At 44.5% G+C, this 27,642-nt stretch overlaps 2 protein-coding genes across 3 annotated transcripts; one reads left to right on the forward strand and one right to left on the reverse strand.

Moving 5' to 3' along the window:
• Positions 1-951: 951 nt before the first annotated feature.
• On the reverse strand, positions 952-13,904 carry LOC128769099 (desmoglein-2-like protein). Of its 2 annotated transcripts, XM_053882414.1 has the most exons (15): positions 13,334-13,904; positions 8,297-8,350; positions 7,524-7,646; positions 6,495-6,650; positions 6,287-6,428; positions 6,056-6,213; positions 5,621-5,755; positions 5,374-5,559; positions 5,053-5,321; positions 4,848-4,990; positions 4,565-4,786; positions 3,831-4,061; positions 3,648-3,769; positions 3,097-3,402; positions 952-3,024 (listed from the first exon to the last, which is right to left on the reverse strand). In XM_053882414.1, the coding sequence occupies exons 2-15, from the start codon at positions 8,342-8,344 to the stop codon at positions 2,110-2,112; spliced, it is 3,156 nt and encodes a 1,051-aa protein (XP_053738389.1). In that variant the 5' UTR covers positions 8,345-8,350; positions 13,334-13,904; the 3' UTR covers positions 952-2,109. The 2 variants fall into 2 exon arrangements, with proteins under 2 accessions (XP_053738389.1, XP_053738388.1); XM_053882413.1 differs by lacking the exon at positions 13,334-13,904 and having other exon boundaries at positions 953-3,024; positions 8,297-12,712.
• dsc2l (desmocollin 2 like) lies at positions 13,233-22,057 on the forward strand. The gene is made up of 16 exons (XM_053882415.1): positions 13,233-13,513; positions 13,593-13,683; positions 13,763-13,971; positions 15,702-15,806; positions 15,962-16,117; positions 16,192-16,336; positions 16,397-16,551; positions 16,620-16,754; positions 16,819-17,004; positions 17,061-17,308; positions 17,392-17,534; positions 19,403-19,624; positions 19,855-20,076; positions 20,288-20,403; positions 20,479-20,772; positions 20,854-22,057. The coding sequence occupies exons 1-16, from the start codon at positions 13,406-13,408 to the stop codon at positions 21,049-21,051; spliced, it is 2,733 nt and encodes a 910-aa protein (XP_053738390.1). The 5' UTR covers positions 13,233-13,405; the 3' UTR covers positions 21,052-22,057.
• Positions 22,058-27,642: the final 5,585 nt, after the last annotated feature.

Genomic DNA, 27,642 nt, shown 5'->3' on the forward strand with positions numbered 1-27,642 from the left:
CAAACTAGTCCCAAGGTGATGCGGGCAGGCTGAAGGCCATAGAGGGAAAGATAGTTCCATTTCAGACGCCAAGAGGAAGTCGCTCGGAGCGAAAACGCTCCCTTTGGTCGGAACCAAGTCATGTCGCCTGAATTGTTTTTGGGGTTCAGTTCACTCTTTCAATCACTTTAAGAAACGTCGGGAATCAATGGTTCCCGTCCAAGTCAAATTTCACAAACCTGATTTTCCACCGGCACTTGTTTACACGAAGCCTGACCTGACTTCTGACACACTTCAATTCAAAGTATTCACTTTATAAAAACTTCATAAATTAACACATTAACATATTTAAGTAAATTTTTTAAATTCATTTTTAGCGTATACTAGCTGTCATTATTTTAGCGAAGCTAGAACTGGGGTTCAGTTGGAGGTACATATTAAAGTCTCTCATTCTTCATGACACTGTTTGTGACCGACTTTTTGCATGAGGAGGGACCAGTTTATAAATCTGAAGGCTGGAAGTGGCCCACCAGCCTCATGTTGTTTACCCTACTGAGGATGAGCAACTCGGGGCTGCGGCATAAAAGTTTAATTCCATTTGTCATGAATTTATTTTTTACTTCTGTTACTTCAGAAGAAAAAAAAGCATTTAAATCTAAATTAATTTTTAATATATATTTTAAAATCTTTTTTTTGCCACAGTTATCATCAAAATAAAATGAAGAATTATGTTATACCGTTTATGTTGCAGATGTGTTTATTGAAACTATATTATCTAGATTTAATTTGAATATAAACAGAAATATCAAACCTAGGTACAATTTGAAACAGAACATTTCTTCCTTATAAAAAATAAATAAATGAATAAAATAAAGTCCAACATATGGGACATAAAGAAAGACTTACTTAAGAGTGAAAAAAAAAAAGAAAATGTAAATAATATTTCAGGTGAAGAATCCTTGATTTATTTTCAATCATATTTTATTACAAGGAAAACCATGTGCACATCTTCTGCTCCGACTCGAGGAAAGTTCATCCTCAGCGCCACGAGCGACACAGAATATTTCAGTGCATTAAAAGCCATTTCTCATTCATGAGCCCGACAATAGCGTTATCAAGTTCCCGCACGCAAACACACATCCCAACCTAATTACATCTGCATTAATAGAAAAAAAAATTTAAAAAAGCATGTTCCAACATGATGGCAGAGTCCCTGCAGGAGAGTGCAGGATGCTCATGGGCAGACAGCAGAAAACTCTTCGATCAGTTGCTGGTGCGATTCCCATTATGTGCAGTTTATTTAATATTTACAACTGTCAGGGTTTTGTTGCATGGCACCAACAGGCCATATCCACACAGCGCCCTCCGCAGGAAGATCTCTATTTTTTTGCCTTTAAATCTCTTGTTATGAGTCACACACACCGGAAAGACTGAGCTCTACGAAACACATGGCGGGAGTCTGTCCTGCTCTATCTGCAGCATCGGGAATACTGGAGGGCTTTTTCGTGGAATACCGACATCCAAAAATCCTCGGAAATTCTTTCAATTTCATTTGAGCTCATTTCTCAGTTCAAGTTATTCTGAATTGAAGTGGACGCAAATGTAATTTTCAAGTGCGAATCCTAAGTCTAACCAATCAGATGACTCACATTTTATGGGGAGAGACACGCATAAATCTGGAGGTGTAAAAGTATAATAAAAGAAGACAATTATTAACTAACAGCGAGGTGAGCCTCAGATGAGTTTGTCCGAAAAAAAAAAGTCACAAACCAACAAGCTGCAACAAGAAGACGACAAGAATGGCTGCTTTTAAAGGCTAAAATTCAAGCTTTGCACCACCGGGGGTCTCTCTGTGCACGACCCTGCCAAAGATGCTACAATGTGAGCTTCGTCCAACTGAGGAGAATCCAAAAGAAAGCGACAGCTGGAAGTTTGTCGTCTTTTTAATGCGTCGTATTCATTTGACTCATCAGACACTGGCGACGTGCATCAAGTCAAACTGGTCTCCAGTGGTTCCCTGAAGCGAGCGTGCGTTGGCTGACCTACATCATTTTGAATCATCTCTGACAGGTATTTCGGAGTCAGGGGAGGGGTTCGTGATTTGATGTTTATGGGTTTGCGGTGCCAAATCTACGCTCTGGAACTGGAATCGGCTCTTTCGGTGACTGACACCTTCTTGTGCTGCACGACAACCCTCTGGCTGGCCTGCGCTCTGGGTGCGGCCGACGCGGTGAAGTCCTCGTGTGATCCCGCTGAACCCAGTGTACCGCGTGAACTGCGGGAAACAGTTCGGCCCTGCAGCGTATGGCCGGGCTGCAGAGACCCTGTCTCAATATAACCCCTCTCAACATGTCTCCCACCCGTGGAGGAGCCGTTCTCCACCACTAAGACTTGTCTGGACTTGGTACCGTGTGAGCGACCGTGCGATCCTTGACCGACGACTCCACTCATTCCAGCCTGTCTATCAACGAGTACGACGCCCTGAGAGCTTGGGATGCCGCCCACTTGGACCAGGCCTTGCGATAAGCCGACCTGGGCCACCTGACCGACCGCCTGCTGAGCACCTCCTGTGACAAGCATCATCTGGGGATTGGACTCGACCACATACATGGGTGTGGCCGCGTAGTACATGGCGGGTTGCTGAACAAGAACCGTCTGACTCGGAATCACAACATTGTCCTGAACTTGTACCCTCGACAAGGTAGAGGTGGATAGTCCCGAGGTGTTGATCCGGTCCCGGTTGGTGTGGGTTTCCGTGTGAGTGTGCACGTGGGTGTGGCTGGACGGCGGCTTCACCGGCGACACCGGCCGAGGCGGAGGAACAGAGACCTTCGTTTTGACGGACTCCGTCACAATGGTGGATCCTTGGCAAATTTGGGCGAGGGTTTTGAATTTAGGCCCCAGGTCATTCAGGAAGTCCAGGTTGTCGTCAGGGTCGAGGAGGCTGCAGCAGCCGACGGAGCCTGCCAGGGACCCTTCGCCTTCGTAGTCGAAGATCTCCAAGTTGTCCGTCAGCTGGGTCTGCTGACTTGCGTGCTCAGATTTCTGCAAAAGTCACAAGTCTGGGTTAAGGGATGGGACTTGCAGTGGCGGTGAGAACCAACAGATGATACTCACGCTGAGATAATAGCTTCCCAGGAAATCACGTGACAGCGCCATTCCGTCGAAGACCCCGCCACTGTATCCACTGCTGTGCTGCCAAGTCATCACCCCTCCATCCATGTAGTCCAGGTTCTCAGTGAATCCGGATTTGTAATAATGCCCCGTTCTCTCCATGGTTTCCATGTCAACGTTGTGAGAGTAACGTCCATCAGCGTGTCCGGCTGCACCCCAACGGCTTGTGTCCACCATGCCCCCCGCATGTAAAGTGTCGACGTTTTTGGTGGTTATTTTGCCAACGTTGCCATGAAGCAGGGGCACCTCCTGAGGGGTCAAAAAACAACTGTTATCCTACACTCAGCATGTGGTTAGTGAAGGCAGCATAAACGGGCCTTAAGGGGCTCATTGTGGAGTGTAGGTTCTCCCTAAGTCTATTCTTTCCACCCCAGAAACATTGGATTCTTGACCTGTCTTGTTGACACAAGTGTCAACGCAAAATACGTTGAGCTAAACCTGTGCGTCAGATTGTTCTTTCCCTCAAGCAAGCATCAAATAGTCAGCTGACAAACCTTGTCTTCTCCTTGACTTTCCGTGTGGTAGGAGATCAGGTGCTGCTTCGTGTCAATGGGAATGGGCTTAAAGTCTCCTGAAGTGGCTCCACACAGACAGAACAGCAGCAAGAGGGGCAACACTGGAAGAACAGACATCATGTTAAACAGGTCTGCAACCTGGCTGGTGAACGTTCTACGTACAAAGCAGGAGCAGGAATCCCAGCAGCATCAGCAGAATACCAGGAGCGCCGAATTCTGACGTCTTTCTGTTGCGGGCCAAACAGGTTTTGGTGGTTTCGTGGCAAGTGCAGACCACCACGTCCATCACCTGCAGGTCAGTGCACGACTTCCCCTGCTGGTCTTTCACCAACAACTGCACCTTGTAAATGCCTGGCCAGAGGCTCGCTTGGTCTCTCAAGATGGCCGTTGTGTCTGAGCAGAGATGAAACAATTATTTTCTATAAACTGCATTACAGGACTTGGCCTTGCTGCGGCCCACCGGCCTTGAGTTGGATACCCCTCGCTTTATCAACCCTGTTTCATGAATTGAGTGCAGCACTGCTCAGCAGCATGTGGATGCTGAACCTCTGCTTCACTCTGGAAGACGCTCGGCATCATACAATGCTCACGGTTGCTTCTAAAAACAATGGCTACCTTCGCAACTCCACTTTGTTCGTTCACTCCCGACCAAACAGCGGCATAAGTGGGCAACCCACAAGGCATACCAGACGTTGGTCAGTACACGGTCCACATTGGGGTCGTAGTTTTGTCCCCACAGTAGCAACAGCCATTTAATAGATCTCTTGCCTGTTTTAGTTGCCCGGGAGCCGTGTAAAAATCGGCCGGTTGTAGCCTCAAAAGAATCGGTATCGGCCAGGAAAAGGGGAATCTTAAGTTAGGATGCTGTCCACACAAAAACAGATTCCGGGATTTACCGTTATAATGCTCTACTGTCCACTTCCCGGTGCTTCCGTCCGGAATGACCTGGAAATCGAAGGGTGCCGAATTAGGGAAGTCATCCCCGTCTACAGCAGTGACGAAGACCACGTTGTCCTCAAAGCACATGGTCTTGGTCGTGGCGGTCAACTGGGGGCAGTGATCGTTGAAGTCCTCCACCTGGATGGCGATGGTCCCGGTGGCCGTCTTGGATGTGGAGTCTACCGGGAGCGACGGTTGAACGCGAGGTTCCCAAAAATGAGCCACGGTTGTGGGCCTTACCTTGCGTGATGCAAATGATTTCAGCGTAGTACGTTCCATTTATCAGGAACGTGGACTCTCGGTCAGGCATTTTGTTCAGCTTAATTTCTGCCGTGTTTTTGTCCACGATTAACCAGTTGTCTTCGTCCCGGTATTTGGCGTATCTGAGAGCAAACAGCACCAGGATGAGAGCACGTGAAGGACTGGACGTGAACGGGCGTCTTACATGACGTTGGTGGCCGTCTGCTGAGTGTCACTGTCGATGGCCGTGTACGTGGTGATGACCTTATTGATGGAAACTGAGGACGAGTCCTCGGAGATGGTCACCACTTTGACGCTGGGCTGGAAACGAGGCCCCTCCTTCTGGTTGACCACGTTGATTTTCACCGGGTAGGTTTTCGAGGTGGTGGAGCCAGAGATGGTGTGGCTGTACGCCGCCTTGTTGGCCACCACGATCCCCAGGTTGAGCTCCTTTATTTCCTCGTAGTCCAGCGCCTGTGGAGCCAACGTTAAGTTCCCGTCTTCATCCTAAATGAAGTGGCTCTACCTTCGTGATCGTGATGACACCCTCGTTGGTCTCTTTGTCGGTGGTGATGGTGAAGTAGCCCCCTTCGTTCCCGGAGACGATCCGATAGACGGCCAGCCAGTTGTCGGTGTGGATCAGATCCTTGTCCAACGCTTGGATCCTCATCACCTCCATGTTCACCGTGTTCTCCTCCACCTTCCCTTCATACTGAAAAAGAAAACAACCTCACCAACGCTCCGGCAAAAATCCCAAATCTGGGCCTTCATACCGATTCTTTCTCCAGGTAAGGAACGTTGTCATTAATGTCCAGAAGTTTGATCACCACTTCCCCTGTCACAGTGTTTCCTCCAGACTGTCCGTTCAGGTCTGCTGCTCTGACCATCACCTTGTACGTATCTTGTGTCTGGAAACAAGATTAAATCGGGGATATAAAAAGTCACCTTTTCAGACACATTTCTACACGGTCCATCGGCGTTCCTGTTTCACACCTATTATTTTAGTGATTTATATAAAAACAAGATAAATAGTGACACATTTGTTTTCCAGATATATTTAAATTGAGGCTTTTTTTTACATTTTTATTCTTAAAATGTCACACAATAGTGGGTAACTAGATACACTAGACTGTCAAGAACATGGCTCATGTATTTGGAGGTCGTCCCGAATGCAACTTCAAGTCCAGTGAGGCGACACCATGACTCACCTCTCGATCGAGCGTGCTCTGCCTCACCATGATTTCACCGGTCTGAGAGTTGATCTGGAAGAAGGCGGCTGAACTTCCCTCAATACTGTAGTAGATCTTCGAGTTGATGGTGTTTTCTTTATCGGCGTCTGTCACGTTCACCCTCATGACGACGGTCCCTAAGCAAGCGCCAGAGACAGAGTGAAAACCGTCTCAAGACTCGCCGCGATCAGGTGGCTGAGTCAAACCTACCTGCTCGACTGGACTCGTGCACGGATCCCACTTGATTCACTCTGATCACTGGAGGATTGTCGTTCTCATCCAGGACAGTGATCTTGAGGTCGATATCCTTTTCAGCCGGACGTCCGTCCTCGTATTTTGCACTCCCGATCAGCTGTAAGCCACGTGTTCAGATCGCAACTGTGCTCTGACTGGGACTCCTTAATATTGTTGGACTCACATGATAGTACTCGATATATTCTCGGTCCAAGACGGAGTAGATCTTCACGTAGCCAGTTTTAGAGTCGACACCAAACACGCCGACGGGAGGCTCGTTGACCCCGGGCCCTCGCAGCGAGTACACAATCCTGGTGAAGTTCTCCTGATCGGAGCGAATCTGGAGGGGAACCACACAAGATTCCTGTCGCTACTTTTGTTCTTCTGGATTGAGTGTCCGATAAGTGTACAAACTATGTATATGAGAAAAAAAAAACATGAAAAGAAAGCAACAAACTAGGACTGTAAAGCAATAAGATTTTTTAATCTCAATGAATCGACAGTTAACTCACGATTTCCAAATGTAGCTAAAAGGAAGACTTTATCAAGTGGCTAACAATGCTTAGCATGTGGTTGTGTACCTGCTCTAAAGCTACATTTAGAACAGATATAAAATGTGTGATTAATTTGCCATCAATAGCGAGTGAACTCATTGTCCTATTAAAAATGTCATTCTATTGACAGCCCTACAGTAAAAGTACTGGGAGAGTGCCGACCTCCACCAAATACCTCCGCGTTTTTGTTTGTTTTGTTCTCTTTTTAGTGAGTCATTTAACGGCCTGATTCCTGTACTACTTCATACAAGAAATGCAAAACCGCTATCTTAAATAATACCACTAACAAAGACAGGCGAAGTCACGGTCGTGTTTGTGTTTATGGCTAAGTTGTTCGCCATGCAAGCTCACTGAAGAAAACTTTATTTCTCAGCGTCTGTGTTGCGTAACAGAGTTTTTTTTTCTTTCAAAGAACATTACCTTCCGATCTGAGCTATAAGCCTTGTGTCAACAAGCAGAGTTGTGTGTATGAATGTGTGTTTTGTCGGTGTAATCCTGGGAATTGAAGTATATTATTCATTACATTCATGAGAATAAAAAGTCTGTCAGCGACAGCTTTGTTCAGGTAATCTCCCAGATTAACAGAAACGTAGCCTGAAGTCCTTCCCGGCAATTATGGGATTGAATGAAGTGAAAGTCGATGGGAAAAGCGCACTGACCCTGGCGATGCTTTCCAAGCCTGAGTAGTCATGGTTCTCCTTCAGTTTTCGGGGGGCAGAGATCCACTCCCTCTTCTGTCTCTGCAGCACCTCGCGATTCCCTCGTGCCTCGACAGGAACAAGCTGGCAGACAGAAGAAGAGCAACATGTACCTACTGGAGTTCAGCCATGAAAATAAGAAAAATATTGACCCAAGCTTGTGAAAAATAACTTGCTATTTCAATAAAACACCGCTTCCAAATACATACAATTCTCAAAATAAATACTGTATATAAAATAACTAGTTTAATTTTAATTTGTTTATCCATTACTTATGGAGTTTGAGTCACTGAAATAACTTACCATATGACTAATATTTTATGACTGTCCACTATTACTGTTTTATTACGTTTCAATAACAGATATCTTTTAAACAGCTCAGCATTACCTGTATTATTTACTTTACTTTTACTCTTTTGTCTGTTTACAATCTGTCTGAAGCAGCAGGAAGTCGTCGACTTATTTTGTTTCACGATTTCAGTTCATAAAATGGTGAGCAGCAGCAGAGGAAATAAGATGGTGCGTTCACGTTCAATCAGGTCACGATTAAATAAAAGGGTTAAATAAAAGGTGACCTCCCAGTAAAACACGTCTCATAGAACAACTTATATAAAGCATACACTGTTTTCACTGCTTTCCCTTCTGACAGAGGGAACTCGACTAGTTCGAGCAGCCAAAAGCCACACCTGCGTTCAACCCGTTACAATACAGATACGAGTGGTGCGTTTACTTACCGACAAGTGAATCGCCAGCAGAGCCAACAAGGCGCATTTCAGAAGCATGGCCGCCTGTTTGGAGATTAAATCCAGTTAATCCCGATGTTGAATCGCGATCTCTGCGCTGTATTTGTCGTCTTTTGTCTCCGGTGTGGGACAAACTTTGACCCTTTTTTCTCAGGAGGAGGAACTGCTCCTGAAGAGGGCGTGGTCTGGAGGATCCGCTCCTGGTAGCGCAGTTCTCCTGCACCGCTGACATACCTGCAATACTTCCATATACTTCCTTTTGTTCTCCAGTGCGGATTATGGCGGACCGTAAAACAAACAGCTCTGCTGGTCAAACAAACTGGACAAGTTTTTGGACGACGGGAAAAAAAGTGGTGGAGTAGTTGGCAGGAGGTCAACGCAGACTGGAGAAATACATACATTTATCAGCAGTTCATACACAAAACAAATATGTAAATAATAATAATAATAACAAAATAGTATACAGATAAACAAATGAATAACTGTGCATCAAAAAAATCAAGAGAAAAGAAAATCTGATACTCAGTGGTAGTTGGACTGTCCACTACTACTACTCCTGCAAGTACCACCACTAGTACTATTACTCCTAGTTCTACTACTACGACTACTTCTATGAGTGCCACTTCTTCTTCTTCGACTATTACTGTGAATAAATGACTATGGAAAGGTGATCAGATGTGTGTGTACAGATATTCATGCTGAAAATGCGTCTGGAAGATAGAAGTATCTTTTTCGAAACGGCCAGTAGAAGTACAACTCTACGACTAATATAGCATTTTTGGTTGATGCTTTTACTTCATCGAGGGAGAAACTGGATGTCAGATCAAAGTGTCTCCTCAATAAATTAAGTGCTTCATCGATATTCTAAAATATGGAAATGTAAAAACATGCGCGCGGGTTGCCACTTGTAGAGTCGAAATTGCAAAATCCAGCAGCTCTGTGTTTGTTCTCACTTCCATGAGAAACATTTCTTGTGTGTGTTACATTCTTAGGTTCACCGACACACACACACACACACTGAAGGCTGTGTGTCACTAGGCGTGTCTGATTTATAGATGTGACACGGCTGATAGAGATGAAAAAAAGCAGCGCTCTGGCACAGCTAACTACGGTTCCTTGGAAACCCTTTGTGGTCAAAGGTGTTCTTGAAGCTGACACTATCTCCGCTGATATGGCTGTTTCGGTTCCAGCCCATTTAGTTTCAACATCTAAACTGTCAGATGTGACCAGCTACTCCTTCCCCAGTAGCAACTAAGTGTGACAGTCATCATATAATTACACAAAATACTTTTATTTTTCTTCATTTACGTTGTTTAACTATGCCCGGGTTCATGGCTGTGTTTCGCGTGTAGCTCCTCCCTCGCCCCTTTTATTTGGGTCGCATAACACGACACTGACATGGTGCTGAGCTAACATGAGCGCATGAGTTTGTTGATGCAAATAAAGCAGGATGCAGCACATGTCTGATGTCTGTGGATCACGTTTCACCTGTTAGAGTGACCCAACTGCTTCTGTAGGCCTCAGTGTGCTGAGGGAGGGGAGGGGAGGGGAGGTCACCTGAGGGCGCCGGTAAACAGCAAATGAAAAGTAGCGTTGTAGCCCATACAAAACAAATGGAAGCTGACAATCATCTGCCCTTTGTAGTGGCATAGTAGAAATGCTGTGGGCCACTGAAAACTGAATTTTAATGACCATCCACAACCCTAAGAGTTGCTTCATTTCCACATGAAGTAACATTGGACAAGGTATATGAACAGAAATTATAATTATATAAGTAAATTTAAAGGTCAAAAATATCAAGCGATGACTAGAGAGAAGAAATTCCGTTTCATTCTGCCCATACCAAACATTTTATGTTTCATACTCAGCCATTTATCGTCGGAACTGGGTCGTAACCGGAAGCACTACTTTTTTAAGGAAGAAGAACAGATGCACTCTGCACTGCATTTAAATCGAGTTTTACCCTCTTTTAGCTTGGTAACTGAACAGATTTTTAGACTATGTATGATCAATTCATACTCCATAGTTATGCATATTCAGCAGCCCTCTTTAAATACAATTGAAGCAACACAACCAAACCAACACAAATTTCTTATGAAACAAAGGAAAAACTTCGCTTTTGAGTACGTTTTGAAGTAAAAAAATACACGTAACGTATTGGAAGCATGAAGCTTATCTAATGTAATCTGACAATATGGGGTCAGATAAATGTGAATAAAATATTTATTTTTATTAGAAATATATTTATACATCAGATATTTTTCTCCAATAAGAGCTAGATTTGGGGAAAAAAAATAAAAATTCTCAATGTTTATGGTGTCTTTGCTCAACTGAAACCACAAGCTTTGATTCTGTGGGAGTGGATCTTTGAAAGTCTGTAATTACTAGATGTTACCAACATTTAAAGAGAGAGTCAAAGAAGCTCAAACAGTCCGTGACGCATGAACAAACTGGTTGTGCTATGACTTCATCCTCACCGGTAATAATCACGACGGCAAGACAGTTTCAGCCCGAGTGAAAGAACAGTCTCTGGCGGGAGCTATTCGTCATCACATTCCCAACTCTCACCCAGAGATTTGTCTCACCCAAACACTACCTCACGCAGACAAGGTCGAAGCCATGCCCTGAGCTCCTTTGGCACTGGTTCAACAGAGAATAAAATGACTCGCAAGACTTTCTTAGCTCAGGGATATAGATCTCGCCGCAGTAAACCTCTGGAGTGTTATTAGCATGTACATCTATCTTTATTACATGGTGTCTGACAAGCAGACTGCAGGTGACTTCAACTTGAACTCCCAAAACACAGTTCACCGCATGCTTGCTAGCGGGGTATTTTCACCTCTGGAACAATTTCAGACTCAAAATACAGGCGCCAAATGTGGCCCTTGGTCTGCGCTGACCCGGCCCTCATGAGGGCAGCGTGAAACAGAGCTTGAAGAATACTATTTTGTGATTTATTTCACTATTATTATCACAACTATTTTTAGCTTGCTCTATTCAACTGTCCCTCACAGAAATGACTTGAAACATTGAAATGTATCGGTAATAATACAGTTGATGGGGATATATTACCGTCCAGATTCCAAAGCTGGAAAAAATGTTTTGACCCATATTTTTATTAGAGGTGAAGGCTGATTAAAGAAAGTAAATTAATCGCGATAATCGAATTAAAAATAAATTAGAAAGTTGATATCAGAATGGTGAAATTGAAGTTAAATCTGTGCACTTGAGCCGATACATCAGGCTGGACGTGCACTACTTATCAATGAAGTGTATAATGCAGTGGCCTGAAAAATGCTAAAGAAACGTATTTGCATTTAAAAAAAAAAGTATTAGTCAAAATACATTTAAATCCTGTCCCTAATTTTAAATGTTGTATTCAACATTTGAGGCATATCAAATAAAACATGAATAATAGTGCTTTATATTTGGAACAGTGCATGCTCATCCTTTTTTATTCAATGGTTAACTCCCTTTTATTTTCCCCCTCTGTCTTTCTAAAAACTTTTCTCCATACGTGTGTGGCTCCTCTGGAAATGGAACCCCTGCACAGCAGCAGTTGCACTCCAGCTCACAATGACTGTCGAGCTGAGACAGTTCAGACCGCTGTGGTGCAGCAGGAGAGCCAGACAGGTGTGTAGTTGATCTTCTGCTTGGTCTGCAAACACTGACGCGTCCTCGCCTCACCTTCTTTTAGGCGTGTAAATAACCGAGAGGATACACTGTATTTTGGGTTTGCTGCTGCGCCTCTTTCATTTCAGTCGCCGCCCTCAACAGAGGCTTCCTGACATTTTCCTCACCTTTCCTGTCCAAGCTGCCTCATGACTTCCCTCTGCTCCCCACTCTTTCCCACCAGCCGCTATTCCAGAACACTGGCCTCAGTGTTTCTGGCCCCGGACTCTCATTGTTATCAGTAATTTAGAGAGATTGTGAAGGCCTGGCTCCGGCAGCGCAGCAACCCCCTCCGCCAAACACACACCCACCCACCAGACCCGACAGAGTGCACATTCTTGTCAAGTTTAAAAGAGCGTTTCACTTTTGTTCCTCCTTCCACAGAGCTGGAGCCTTGGGAGGGGCTTCGTAGGTCAGTGCTCATGGCAACCTCTGCAGACCAGATCCTCTTGAAAAACAAGAAGGCTGCCAAATATTTCACTGCGCACATGCAGAGAGGGCTGAAGACAAACCAGTGCCGTCAACCGCAAATCGGCTTCAACTGAACAGCAAACACAGTCTAAGAGCAAACACATAAACAGTCATTGCAACAATTAATAGCATGTAATTACGCTGACATGACAATACGTGTTGTACTTGATGAAACAATGGAGCAATTACTCAAATTTACCAGAATAGATAAGATTCATGATGTGATCTATTTTCATCACTAAGTGTCCCTAAAATGTCTCACAGATTTTTAAAGATGCACACTGAAAATTATTTCATTAATAATTAAAATATTATTTTTAAAAAAATAATTTTCCGGGTTTTTATTAACTTCTTTTTACTGTATTATTATTATTATTATTACTTTTATTATTATTATTATTAATTAAAAAAAACTTTTTTTTAAACTTTCACTCAGTAAAAGCCTTTTAGAATATTACTTATTTCAAATGTTATTCCATGTCCTATATATATATATATATATATATATATATATATATATATATATATATATATATATATATATATATATATATATATATATATATATAATATTTCCAATGAGTCTCATCTGTCAACACATTTCAAACAAGGACTTTAAGTGTGGTTTGATGCTACAAAGAGAAATCTACAAAGACGAATCTCCTCAGAACCATGTAGTTTTGCGGAGTGTAGCTTTTAGATTCGGATTCTCGCTCTATATTTCCGTCTGTCTCAGAAAGACGAACATAAATAATGAAATTGGGTCGCAACAGGGCGCAACAAGTGCTGGTCTCTGTCTCCCCCTGTCGGCGGGAAATGGAAGCGTTTTACAGTCAGGAAAGTTAGAGGTGTGATCGCAGCGGTTCGGTACCGGGTCGGACTCACTGTCTCTGGGTGTGGCGCTCTAGGCGTGTCCGGGTATTGACTCTCTGCCAGCACAGGCGCCGTCGGAATCCAATGGTAGCTCCGCGGACCAGTGGTGTCTTGGTGACTTCACCGCCGGATTCTTCACTGTCCAGCTCCAAAATGGCGAAGACTTTATTATTGAACACCTGCCTGCTGCTGGTGAGTCTTTTGAACAAGAACCGCGGCTTTAAAGTCCCTCTTCATGCCGTTAACTGCTCCGTTTTACCGGTGAATTCAGCTCCTGTCCCAGGTGGAAGCGTGTTCCATGCCAGGGTCGCGGTACCTCGTCGTACCTGGGGGAGTCGAGGTCGGACGGACGATCACTCGAGGTGCAACAGCCGCGCTGGATGGTGGTAGCTAACGCTTCCGGAGCCCTCGCTTTCAACCGTCTCCCTCTTGTTGCTTCAGTGGAGGTGACCGACTGCGACCCGGGCTCCGTGCAGTTGTCAGTGGAGGATCCAAGTTTCGAGGTCCACGCCAACGGAGACGTGGTGGCGGTGAAGCCGGTGTCCGTGACGGCGGAGGGTCGGACATTTTACGTCCGAGCTGTGGACGGCCGGGGCTCGCGGGCTCAGATGGAAGTCCACCTCCTCAGAGGCTCGGTGGACGTGAGACAGGTGGGGCTGCTGGCCACAGAACTCAACACTTCGAATGCTCCTCACGGTCTGAAAGAAGCCAGAATGAGTCTCACAAAAATGAAAATGACTATGTGTAAAAGTGCCTGCAGTCCAGAGGAACGAAAGTAGGCCTTCAAATAACCTTTTAAGCAAACAAATATACACATTTCTATTTGACTATCAGCATGTTAAGACGCTCCTACTGCACTCTTTTATACATTTAATATTTTTATCCAAAACATTTCTTTTCAATGTGTATCTCTAAGAATAGTAATCTTAAGATACATTTTACTCAAACATTTGTGGAGCAAAGATGTGAAATGAATGATAAAGAAAGGCCCTATTTCAGATTATACTGAGTAGTTTCCTAGTTACAATAAGTTTTATGACATTTAACCTCAGTGAAACCACACGCTTACCAATGATACCAAGAACTAGTTGTACAAACAAGCAAAGTTTAGTAAACTAGAAGAACAAACATCTTTAAAAAAATGAAAGCAAAATAATAATAATTAGTGCAAAGATAAATCTTGCCAGTTATTACTGAGCTAAGCTGAATATTAAAACTGTATTAACTTCAGAAAATTCATTTTATATCTATGTATCTCTGCCATTAAGTTGAGAGTCATTTCAGTGTAACATTGCTCTGAATTAATCTGGTACATATAAGCTACTACTACTATTAGTAGAGCTGTTTGCACCAGGAATAATAATCATAAAAATAATACTTTTTAAAAATCTGTATAAATTTTTCAACATTTGGTTGCAGTTTGTTGCAGATTTGTGGATCTGTAAAAATGAAATATTTAAGTAAAGAGCTTTTATTTATGTTTAACCTTTGTTATTATATGTTTATTATTAATTTTTTGTGAGGGTGCTTACAATAGATGTGTGAAAATGGAAATGTGTTGACATTATATATATACGTTTATATATATATATATATAAAGCTACATTTTTTGTTAGTTGCTACAACACTATACAATTGAGGTAAAGAATAAAAATGACTACAAAAAACTGAATCTGTGAAAATGGAATACAAATAAAGTAATAATAAAATAATGCATTTACCGCTGGCATTTTAGAGCATGAAAATAAAAGCAATAATTAAGTCTCTCAAACCAAAGACAAGAGGCCAGTCCACCATAAAACATGATCAATACTATGCATAACACTCACTGTTGCTGTTACACTGAACTGTTTGATCACAAAGTCAACAAGATTGAAGTAAAGGTTAATTAACTCCAATATAAAAGTCAAGTACGAATTATAGAGTCACAAGGAAGCAGAAGCTGCTCTTGATATATAATGAGAGGATGAAGATTTTTGATTCTGCATCGGACCAGAGTTCAGGCGCTGATATGATCACATGAACACATGAACAGGAAGTCAGCGATGAGGCTGAAGAAATACTGTTCACTGAGTGGAGATCAACATAAAACCTGTATATTTTAATAAATGCTGACTGAAAGCTGAGGTTTGGGAAGATGCAGCAAATAACTGCGATAATTGAGCGAAACTAAGAACATTGTGAGGAAGGAAGGAAGCCATCATGTGCGTGAATAAAACTACGTTTCATTCAATTCTCACAGCGCCAAAAACGTCAAGAGTTTCTCCTGAATATACTCTGTTTATTTCAAGCCATAAATGCAGATAAAAAGAGAAGTGAGAGAGAATAAAACGGGAAAGTGAAAGTGCTAAAGATACTTGTTTATGTCTCTGTGTCTCAGCCAAAAAGAACAGACCTCCTCAAGCGGACGAAAAGAAGATGGAGCCCGCCACCATTCAACATACTGGAAAATGAAAAGGGGCCTTTTCCCAGGGAGATCGAGAGGGTAAGGTTGGCATGTGTGTGAGCCATGAGCCGCCAGATGTTCTCACCTCGCAGCTTATCTTTGTCGCAGATCGTGTCAGTAGACATGCCAGTTGCAGTGACTCACATCTGATCATTGAATTCAATGAGTCACGCCTAACCCTCTTTGTGTGGTAGATCGTCTCTGACTCCGAAGCCAAGTACGACGTTTACTACACCATCACCGGTCCCGGGTACAACGAGTATCCGGTGGGCCTGTTTCAACTGGACTCCAAGACCGGCATGTTGAGTGTGACCGGGCCGGTAGATCGAGAGCAATTCCCCAAGTTTGTTGTGAGTTTTCGGTCCTTTATTGAACCCCACAAAGCAGCCAGATCCCGAATAACATCCATCCCATCCATTTCCAGCTGACAACACGAGTTTTTGACGTGAAAACAGGCAAGGAGACGGACCTTCCGCTCCCCATCCATATCGTTGTGGATGACATGAACGACAATGCTCCAGAGTTCCAAGGCTCCATGCAGCTCTCTGTGGATGAGCAGAGCAGGGCAGGTCGGTAAAAAACGCTTTGTCTTCTTTGTCGCAGATGAATTGCAAGCGCTTGGTCCACAGGGACGGTGGTGGGGAAGATTAATGCCACCGACAAAGACCAGCCGGGAACCAAGCACGTCAAGATTAAATACACTCTCCTGAGTGGATTGGACCTGTTTGCCATCAACCCGTCGACGGGGGTCATCACCACGGTGACCAACACTCTGGACAGAGAGGTGAGCTCGGATCACGTTCGATCCAGCTCGTGCATCTCGACTCAGACTGTCTGTGTGTTGGAATTCAGACGCAGGATAAGTACCTGGTGACCGTCAAACTGCAAGACAATGACGGCGCAGTGGACGGGAACCCCACCACGGGGACGGTGACCATCTCTGTCGGCGACATCAACGACAACCCGCCTACCTTTAAACAAGCCTCTGTGAGTGATACCGCTCATCCAACCGGTTGACCCTCACGACCGTCACACCTTTGCTTCTGTTTAGTTCAAGGCCGACGTCAAAGAGAACGAGAAGGACAAGCTCATCCTGCGCATCCCAGTGGACGATAAAGATTTGATCAAAACGCCAAGCTGGAATTCTAAATTCGTCATCAGCAAGGGGAACGAGAACGGAAACTTCAGGATCGACCGAGACCCCGCCACGAACGAGGGGCTGCTTTATGCCGTCAAGGTGTGTGAGGAACTTTCAGTGGCGCCGTGATCGCGTTGACCTCCGTTTGTTTCCAGCCACTGAATTTCGAGAAGACTCCGACCGTGAAGCTGGAAGTCACGGCCCAGAACGAAGTCCCCCTGGACGGCACCGCCGCCAAGTGGAACACGGCGCCCGTGGAAGTGTCGGTCGGCGACATCGACGAAGGACCGGAGTTCACCGCCCCGACCGTTCGCTTTTCTGTCAAGGAAAACACGCCGAACGGCACCCTGATCGGGAGCTACATCGCCGTGGACCCGGAGACCAAGACCAGCGACGGCATCAAGTGAGACCCCCTTTTGAACTCTTCATGATTGAACTCAAATAACTTGTATTCGACACAGGATTTGAATCTTCATTTCGTCTCAGGTATTACAAAACCACAGACCCGGGAGGCTGGGTCACCGTGGACCGGAACAACGGCGAGCTGCGCGTCGCTAACACCATCGACAGGGAGTCCAAGTTGGTCAAAGACGGATTATACACCATCACTATGAAGGCGGTCGACGCAAGTATGTGGATTTTTAAAAAACAGTCTGCTTGATGTTGGTTCATGGGAACTTGAGTTGAGCAACTTGTCGGGCACGGAGCCATCGCCACTTATTAATCATCCGGGCATCGGTATTGTCTCATGTAGCCGAGCCCCACCCAAGACAGCATCTGTCTGAACAAACCCTGCCCTGGGTGCAAAACCAGCTGCGGCTGAGGAGTGTCTTTTTCATGACGCAGAGTCAGTGAGAAATCTCCAGACCTGGATGAGCTGTACGTGGACCTTAATCGTGCGACAGAGGTGTGACAACTGTCACGTCAGGATCGCTTCATTTTCATGACTGAAAACTGAAGAGAGACGCCGTACTTGATGCCATGGTTTCGTGTCGGGTAGGCTACGGAAGGGAAGGCAGAGTAGTGTTTATGGACTGGTTGTTCTATCAATATTATTATTTATAAATTAAGGCAAAGTATATGTGGTTGCAAATGTATTTTTAAGTACAATGGTACCTGGGTTCTCGACCACAATCCGTTCCAGACGGCCGTTCGAGAAGCGATGTGTTCGAAATGTGAATCGATTTTCCCATTACAATGAATGGAAAAAGAACTAATGCGTTCCAAGTCTTAAAATAGTCTTTTGTAGGAGTGAATGTAGAGTGTCTGCTGCAGGTGGCTGTTCCTCTATGTGTGTGGCCGCTGCATGTGGGAGGGGTTGCCGAGTGAGTGAGGTCTCTCCAGAAGGGAAGAGGTGCCCGGTGCGTGTCCAGCTCTGAATGTGCGCTTCTGTGCAGTTTGGCTGTGACAAAGTCATAAGATCTGTGTTACGTTTTTTCCGGCTTTTTTCGGGGGCGTTCGAGTTCTGGATTTTCGTTCGAAATCCAAAAAAAAATCTAGAAATCTTTGTTCGAACTCCGATTTGTTTGAATTCCGAGACGTTCGAAAACCAAGGCACCACTGTAATATAGTAATGGTAGAAGTATAGTAAGAACAACTAAAAAGTATATATGTATGCCTTTCTTTTTCGCAAATTTGTTTTAATAATAAAAACAATTATCAAATGGCAAAATCAATTTCAATATCTGCCGCAGGAAAAAAATATAAAACTCATTACTCATGCTCATTACTGCAGTTTTTTTTACTTATTTTTTTAATCTTATGTTTTGATTTAATATCTTTTATTTATTATTGTTACTATTTGTTATTGTTACAATTTCTTGAAAAACAAGATAATTGAGTCCTTAAAGCAGGATGTATGTATCGGAAGAGGAGATTAAAGTATCTTTAAGCCATATTTTACGGTGAAATCAGTCAAATAGTGATTGATTGTGAGCAGATTGAAGGATTAGAGGTGTTTGAATATGACAGCAGGAGCTGTAGTTCCACACTGACCTCCGTGCAGGCAGAGAGGGGCCCTTCAGGCAGAGGGAAAGTGGGTTTTGTCAGATCCTAAAGATAAGCTAAAGGAGCGAAAAAAACTCAAAAAACTGGTCCGGACAGAAATGTGTGTGTGAGTCAGGATGAGTCTGGGCGTGACCCACCTTCCGCACGTGAACACCGAAACCGGCACAGTGAGAAATGGAAAGTGCCGCCAAACGTGTGTGTGTGTGTGTGGTAGCACTTTTTTGTCTTAATATTTGCTGGCTGTGAAATACTTTCTATTTAATCTCACATTTTTTATGCTGCATTAATCGGTCCATATTGTGTTTCTGTAAAATGCATGTGACATCAGACGTAAACTCAAATAAGTCAGAGCTAAGTGCAGTTAGCATGCTAACATATTCAGAATATTCGTATTGGTTTAACAGAATGTTATTTGAAGCCTGAAGGGAGCGTCAACTATCATATATATATATGTATACTCTCCAGAGCTGAACCTCTGTATGTGCTGCAGGCTCCAAGACCGGCACAGGAACAGTGATCCTGGTGGTGGAGGACGTCAACGACAATGTCCCGGTGGTCCCGCCGGGTGCGCTGGTGCTGTGCGAGAAGGAAGGCGAGCGGGGTTCCGTGCTGGTCGTGGCGGAAGACTTGGACAATTCTCCGCATTCTGACCCCTTTAGCTTCAGTCTAACGAAAGACCACGACGGGAAGTGGTCTCTGACGCGATCGAATGGTAGGTCACATGCGATCCTGCTGGTTTTTTACGTCCTCTGTGGTTAGTGGCGTGTTTAGTTTAGATTCATTTTTAAAAAATGCACAAAAATAAATATGAATATAAGTGTTAAAACCACTTGTCATGTAAAGTTTGAGGAGTTTTTCCTGTTAAGCCAGTGTTCAGCTCACTTAAAACACATGAACGCTTATTGGTACAATATTTTTTTAATGAAGAAATCTGATTTATAGGCACGTCAGCCATATTGCAGCAGACCAAGGAACTCCCTGTCGGGATCTACCATGTGCCCGTGGAAATCGCAGACTTGCAAGGGTCTTTCAAAGAGCAGAAGGTGAAGGTCCGGATCTGCCAGTGCCGCAACGGGAAGTGCCTCAACAAACCCTTCTCCACTTCCCTGGGCCCCATGGGATGGCTGGCCCTGCTGTTGCCCCTCCTCCTGCTGCTCCTGCTCTGTAAGTGCACCCCAAAACACACGTGTCCCCGTTCCCGAGAATCACTCGCTTCCTCCTCTTTAATGCAATGCTTCCGCTGCCATAAGTGAAGACCGAGTGCCGTCAGAGACGCCTGCACCTGCATCAAAACAATCATGGCTTCTGCTGAGTGCAGTGCTAGCAGATGGCTATTTTGTAGCTACGTCTCTCATTCTGCACGTTGCTTCCACAGTCTTGCTGCTCGCCTTCTTCTGCTCCACCAAGGGCGAGAAGCTGTCGCTCCACGACATGGGCGGGACCGGCGGCAACCTGCTCAAATCGAACATCGAAGCGCCGGGAGAGGAAGTGGTGAGTCGAAACAAAATGTTCCGCAAGCCGCCGATCTCTTGGTCGCCTCCTCTAAACGTGAACTGCGGTCGACAGGATTTGAGTCTCATCCAGGCTCCAACAGCACCCGAGATGGACACGTCCACCAAGGTGGGCGGCCTGCCCCAGTTCACCGGCCAGAAGAGCTCCAGCACCATCGGCATGCACGATGGTGCTGGAGGCTTCTACACCACCAAGACGGACGTGAGGGATTTCTACGCCTCCAACTACGAGTCCCAGTACAACAATCAGCTGTACAGCGCCAACCAGCTCAACACCCTCAACCGGGGCATGATGCAGGACTCTGCGTTTCTCCACACCTGGCAGACCAACGGCCGCTATTTACACGGGGTAACCTGCCACTTTACCCTCTAGCTCCTGCCCTACTGTCGGACTCTTCCGCATTCCTGCGCCTCTCTCTCCGTCTTGCAGAAACTGGGCTACCTGGGAACGGAGGAGGACGGCCGCTACGCCGATGACATCATCCACTCCTACGGCTACGAGGGCAACGGCTCCAGAGCCGGCTCGGTGGGATGCTGCAGCGACTTCGCGGAGAATGACAACCTGGACTTCCTAAACACACTGGGACCTAAGTTCAAGACTCTGGCTAGCGTCTCCAAAAAGTCATGAACAGTGAAACCGCAGCCCTGAACACGAGCGAAGTCAAGCCGAGCCGCGGTTCTCCGTTAGAATAGTTTTGGTATATTTTTCTGCTCCAAGTCTTTTGCACTGAAAACTCCGCTGAAACTGTAAATATGTTTTGTAAGCTTGCGTATGCGTTCGGCTGCGATGGGTATTGAATCAAAGTTAAACCGAAGTCATGATTGCCGGTGTGTGATTCCGATGGTGTCGTGGGTGTTTTGATATAGTTTTATAAATAACTGACGGTAGGAGCAAGCAGGTCTCATTGTTTTCAAATCAGTATTTTGTCTCCCTAATTCCACACGTGTGCACACTCACCGTGCACCGTGCTCTGGGTTAGGGTGTGTCTTCAAGGCCCCGCAGCAACATTCTGACAGTGATCCAGTGGAGGTTGGCACTGGGGTGTGACCGCGCTGACGGGCCTCCGACTCAGGTTGCTGGAATTTCAGTGTTGTTGCGTTCAAAAATATCAAGATAAACATGTTAAAAAGGAAGCGTTTTTATGAGTGTGTGGATTTGTGTCGCATTAAAGAATCAAAGGTTGAATTCTGAATCTCCTGGTAATAATTGTGTCGTAGAATTCGTCAAACATTTATTACAGTTAATGTGTAGACTTAAACTCAGAGCGTCACAGACTCCAATTCAGCAGAAGCGAAGCTGGTATGTGGAGTGGTGACCTGTCCAGAGTGTCCCGCGCCTCACGCCCGATTGCCAACTGTCGAATACACCTTGCAACCGAAACAATCCTCTTAGTCAGCACTTTCACAGTCGGCTCTTTGTCCTCACACTGACAGTGGTGAATTATTTACTGGGCGTGTCCACGTGAGTTTGCTCCAGGTGCAATAGGACACTTGGTGCTGCTACAAACAAACGTAACCATCTGAAAATGATCGAGTTACTGGAGTTGCACGACCAGCTCAGTCAGGAAGTGTTTTTTTTTTTTTTTTGGCAGAAAAATAACATGCATTAGACTGTGAAATGGAGTATTTAAAATTCAAAAATAAACATGAAAATGAAAATATAAAAAGAAAACAATACAATAAAAATCAACAAGAAGTATAAGACATTTTAAAGTGAAATAAAAAAATATGTAAATATATATATATTTATATATATATGAGTAAATATATGCTAACTGTCATGTTTTAGTCTGTTTTTTGCATTATATATATATATATATATATGTATATTGCACATCCATGCCATAATTTTTTTTCAGTCAAATTGATGCACTTTAAGTCTTTTCTGTTACAGACAAATATTAAAAAAAGTTATTCATTTTTGTAAGTTGCTCTATATTACTTTCTTTTTTCTTTTATTTAATCTTAACAAGGATACAATGTTATGCAGAGGTGTACTGGTAATAAGTTTATCGACCAATGGTACAATTTACAGAGGAAACGTTTGGTTCTACCTGAAAGTTATTGAGAAGCACTGATCTGATCAAGAAGAAGAGGCTACAAACGCTACCAAGTCAGAAGCCCTCTTGGAAAGTTTAATAGTACTGCTAATAATAATAGTAATAAGAAAAAGAAGAACAGCTGAAACTGAAAAAAATACATGTAAAAAACGAAAATTCAGCTTTAAGCTAAGAAAATGGGAAACACCCGATGAAAAAAAGTTAAACTAAATTATGGCACACCCAAAAGTGAATCACAATATCATGACGAGTTACAGTGTCATTGGGGGTTGTGTTCAGTACCTGAGCAGTGAGTTTGACATACGCTACGATACGTTCAACGGATCAGAGAAAGCATTTGGCGGGTGATGAACTCAATTACAGACCAACGGCACGGTTGCATTATTAAATAGCGGAGTTAAAATTGTTTGGTTACAGAAAGCAAAGCTATGACTCGGCATCAAACGTGGGCTTGAAAATATCATTAAAGGCCCTCGATAGAACCATCTGCCGCGTAGTTACGGCGCCGAGCATCAAAGATGACGGAAGAGGTGGGAGGATGAAAACACTGGGAGGGAAATGAAACCGTCAGAAGTCGGGCTGCTGTTAAAAATACAATATGATCAGCGGAGATTACCCCGTCACTCTTAGAAGCTCCTTTCCTAAAGTCCCTCTGGGGCCAATTAGAAAGTCCTGAAGAGTCACTCGAAAGAATGAGAGAAAACAGGATCTCAAGCGACTTCTTCGTTCCTCACAAGCAGAACCTTCCTTTTTAGATTTACCTGGGAACTAAAGGGTGGCCTGGATGTTGGTGTTGCGTGGGAACCTCGGTCAGGTTGGTCCGATGGCATCTGTGGAGCGGACCAAAACACCCTCACCACTTCTGATTCCATGACTCGCACCCCAATGTAAACGCCGGCGACAAACTTGTTCATGAAGTCGCTGCTTTGTGTCCACACTTATCGGAGCTGCTTGAGCATCTCCTCCACTGGCTTCTGTGGAGATGCAATTAATTCCAAAGCAGCGGCGTGAAATTAATTTATTGCTGGTAATTAGTTTTGGCCATACTGCGAAAACAATCTCTCCACGTTGCGTGTTTGCAGTCTTCGAGTCCCGAGGACACTTGGATCTGGAGTGTCGCCGTCAGCTGCCAAGAACTGGCGGCGGAGAAACTTCTTAACCTCCTGTTGACTTTGGCCTCGTGGGATTTATGGACGTCGATGGAGTGTGAAAGGTACTTTGGCAGTGATCAGTACTCATGACGGAGTAGTGGTGCCCGCGGAGACTCGGCAAACCAGGTCACACACGCTGTATACTGTAAATGGAATTTAGGTTAGTTTGTGAATAATGGAGTCTCTCAAACTCAGGTTAGTCACTGAGATAGATTCATGGAGCAAACGGTAATTATGTACAAGATGAAATGTCTTCCCACTTATGGCTCATGGAAGTGGGGTTACATCCAGGGTACTACAAAAAAGGGGGCGGGGCACAGTACATCAGTGAAGATGTAAAATAAAGGCCAGTTGTAAAGAACGTTAAAAAAAAGTAAATAAACACCTACATTAAATGAGATTAGATGCCCTTAATAAATATTATCAAGTTAAACAGCAAATATAGGACAAAATAATGAAGTGCAAATGATGAAAATACATGAATAGTAAAGCACGATATTACAAAAATAATTGTATTTTTCTCATTTATTTTGAAAAATAATATAATTTAATCGAAGCATGGAATGGGAGGGGAAAGAAATTAAATTAAAATTTACAAGAAAATAATCTAAACAAATATGACAACAAATCCTAACCGGAAGTGGAACACGCGGTCACCACTCGGAGCTTGGTTGACATCCGGTCGAGTTTGCGTCACTGGTGATGAGCAGGAGGTAAAAAGTATGTATCTCTGAAGCGTGTTTTTTACTTTTAACAGCAGGAAGCGATGATGAATTAGATATGCGCACGGTTTGCTGTCAAAACAGTGGTAGCACTCGCACTTTAGGCGCCTGTTGAGGTGAAACTGAATTTTGCTAACGAGAAACTCCTGTTCGTTTCTTTCAAGGTGAGACTTCCTGGAGGTTTTTCCACCTGTGGCATCGCGACAGCTGCTTTCTGCTCTTCTGGTGCGACGCTACTGGATTCCACGAGTCGGTGACGTTTATTTCCACCGTTTTCCGTCTCATTTCAATGAGCAGTGGTTGTGCTATCACGAAAGCGCCCACTAGGTGGCAGGCTTGTCTCTCGTGTGAGTTGAAGCGCTTGACTGGGAGGCTGTGACAGACCTCCTCCTCCTCTTCCTCCTCTTCCTCCTCCTCCTCCACGTGTCAGGCGTGTAACTGAACACCTGAAATCACTTCAATTAAGCTGCGGCAGCTCTCGAGTGAAGTGATGTGACAAGTTGTGGCAGGAGCCTGGTCACGCTTTAGCGTGGCGTATGCAGAGTGTACAGTTATCACATGCTCTCGCTCGCCCTGGCTGCTCTTTGCTGTCACGTATCTAACAAGATCGCAGCTTCCTGCCTCATCATTATGACTCCAGCAGGATTGGTGCTGATCGCCACCTATTTTTATCCTCAGCGGGGTCAGAGCGCTGGTGAGGACACACCAGCCTGGGAAGATAAACCACCAATCGCGCTTTAAAGTCTCCCAATAACCTTTTTATTCTTCATGACTTTGGAGCAGATAAAAGGTCCCACATGACCGCTGCTAATTACAGGGTGGGGGGGCGCTGTGACAGTGATAGAGCAGCGTCACACTACTTGCTGATGTCGTGTTTTTCTTCAGTGTTTAATCGAGGAAATATTGTTCGTGTCGTTTTCTGTGGGGCAGATTTGGCTCATCGGATAGATGGAGTGTGGATGTGTGAGTGGAAGCTCACACTTCTTGTTGCTTCATGCAATTCTTTTTCATTTGTTGCTAGTACATCACAACGCCACCCTTGGGCCTAATACAGTGGTACCTCGGTTTTCAAACATCCCGGAATTCAAACAAATCGGAGTTCGAACAAAAATTCTAACAAAAAAAGAGATTTTTTTGCTTCGGATTTCGCACGAAAATCCACTCCAGGGTTTGATGTCCTGTTGTGGGCTGGAGCTGGGACAGGGATGAGGCGAGTCTGGGACAGAGCTAAGTGACTTGGTTTATGACTTTGTCACAGCCAAACTGCACAGAAGCGCACATTCAGAGCTGGACACGCACCGGGCACCTCTTCACTTCTGGAGAGACCTCACTCACTCGGCAACCCCTCCCACATGCAGCGGCCACACACATAGAGGAACAGCCACCTGCAGCAGACACTCTACATTCACTCCTACAAAAGACTATTTTAAGGCTTGGAACGCAGCATTGCTTTTTCCATTCATTATAATGGGAAAAATCGATTCAGATTTCGAACAACTCGGCCGTCTGGAACGGATTGTGGTGGAGAACCGAGGTACCACTGTATGTGTATTACAGGGGCGACATACACTGGTGGAAAAAAAAGCTTTGCGACTCTCTGTGCATTCTACGATGTTGCTATTGGCAGGACGACTAAATGTAAATTTGGTGATGTGATAGCATACTGATGTTTTAGCTCAGTTTTGAGCACATTCCATTCTGTTTGTTTGACTTGCTGGGAAGCACTTTGGTTGCTAGATAGCCATGAAAAGAGCTATACAGGCCTGCACCAAGCATGAGCAACTCCATTTATCGTGACCTTTCACAAATTCAAAAATAACTTGGGCTTTAAAGTGAGGCTGTAACAAAGTAAGAAGCTTTGCTCCACGAATTTGTCCGCTAAATTGCAGGAAATGGTGGTGTTAAAATGCAGGGAAAAAAAATCTTCCGCTCTGCTGTTGTATACGCAGTTGAAACCAAAAATAAAATTAGGTAGCTGAAGAACTGTGGTACCACAGTTTAGTACTCGACACACACCTTGTATTCTTAAGTCATTCATCACTGGGAAGGTCAGTGTGGGTGGAGTAGACTGTGATCCTGTGCATATGGGTATTGAAGCAAAGGGTTAAAAAAAAATTGGTTGAAATGGAATTGTAATTGCCGCCTCCTTGAGGAGGAACGTACGGCCAGTAAAAGTGTACTTCAGCGCTAGCTCCCAGTGGGCTGGTATAAAAAGCTTGATGTTCCCTGTGTGTCTGCACTAATGGCTTTGTTTAGGACTGCGCCTTTTAAAGTAGACTGCTAAGGACCAAGAAAGAAGATGTGCTCTGTTGTCTGTCCGCCGACAGAAAATATTCTAAAAAACACAGCAAAAAGCACCGTAATGATGTCCACTTTCATAATGCGTTTCGCTTGACGCTGAAATATTGAAATGCATTTTTCCGTTTCACCACCACGATGTGATGCTATATTTTAGGATGATAAATCTACCAGTATCTATATCATTCCCAGCTCTCTTGGCCCAATATTGAGGATACAGTGGGCTGGATTTGGCCCTCAGGCCTTGTCATTGACTTTATCATAATGCTAAACTGAAATATAAAACCAGGATTAAAAGCCACACTATTGTCTGAACAGTCGATGTAGCGAACTATAAACTCGAGGCAAGTCAGTGGATGTTGATACAAGGTAGCGGTACAGTCAGAATAAAGGAAACATCCTGCATGAACCTACAAAATCCCAACGTCATGTTGCACAGATTGCTCTGATTTAAAGGCAGATTGTAGGAGGAAGAGTGTTAAGCAAGTGGATTACGGTATAAAACCGAGCTGGGGACTGATGTCGGAGTCTTACTTGAGCTTTCCACTTGCAACCCCTGTTGCGAAGATCCAACCCGCTGATCAGACCGTCTTTTTTTTCCCCTTTAACTCTGCTGCTCCGGTATCCACGGCAGCAGGTCTGGCTCGGCGTAGGGAGACTTCAGCAGACTGCAAAACACCTTCTCACGCCGGGGTTATGCCCTGATAACCACACCGAGAATTTAATTGGCCCGCTGCACATTTGACTTCAGGGAATGTTTGGACTGTGCCGGTGTCAAAACAAGATGAGCTAAAGGTCGGAGCTGCTGAATGCTGGCACACCAGGTGATGAAAAAGTTGAACTCTGTTGGTGTTATTTACCTCAAAATGCTTCAGAACATCCATGGAAAATGTATTTGAGAATGAGTGTTCCTTAGAGCTGGTGGGATAATACCAGTGTGGTGGTGGATCCTAGTCAGCAGTTTTAAGCGGCACCATGTCGTATTGCC

Source organism: Synchiropus splendidus, chromosome 13 (assembly GCF_027744825.2).
Source record: "Synchiropus splendidus isolate RoL2022-P1 chromosome 13, RoL_Sspl_1.0, whole genome shotgun sequence".
Lineage (NCBI taxonomy): Eukaryota > Metazoa > Chordata > Actinopteri > Syngnathiformes > Callionymidae > Synchiropus > Synchiropus splendidus.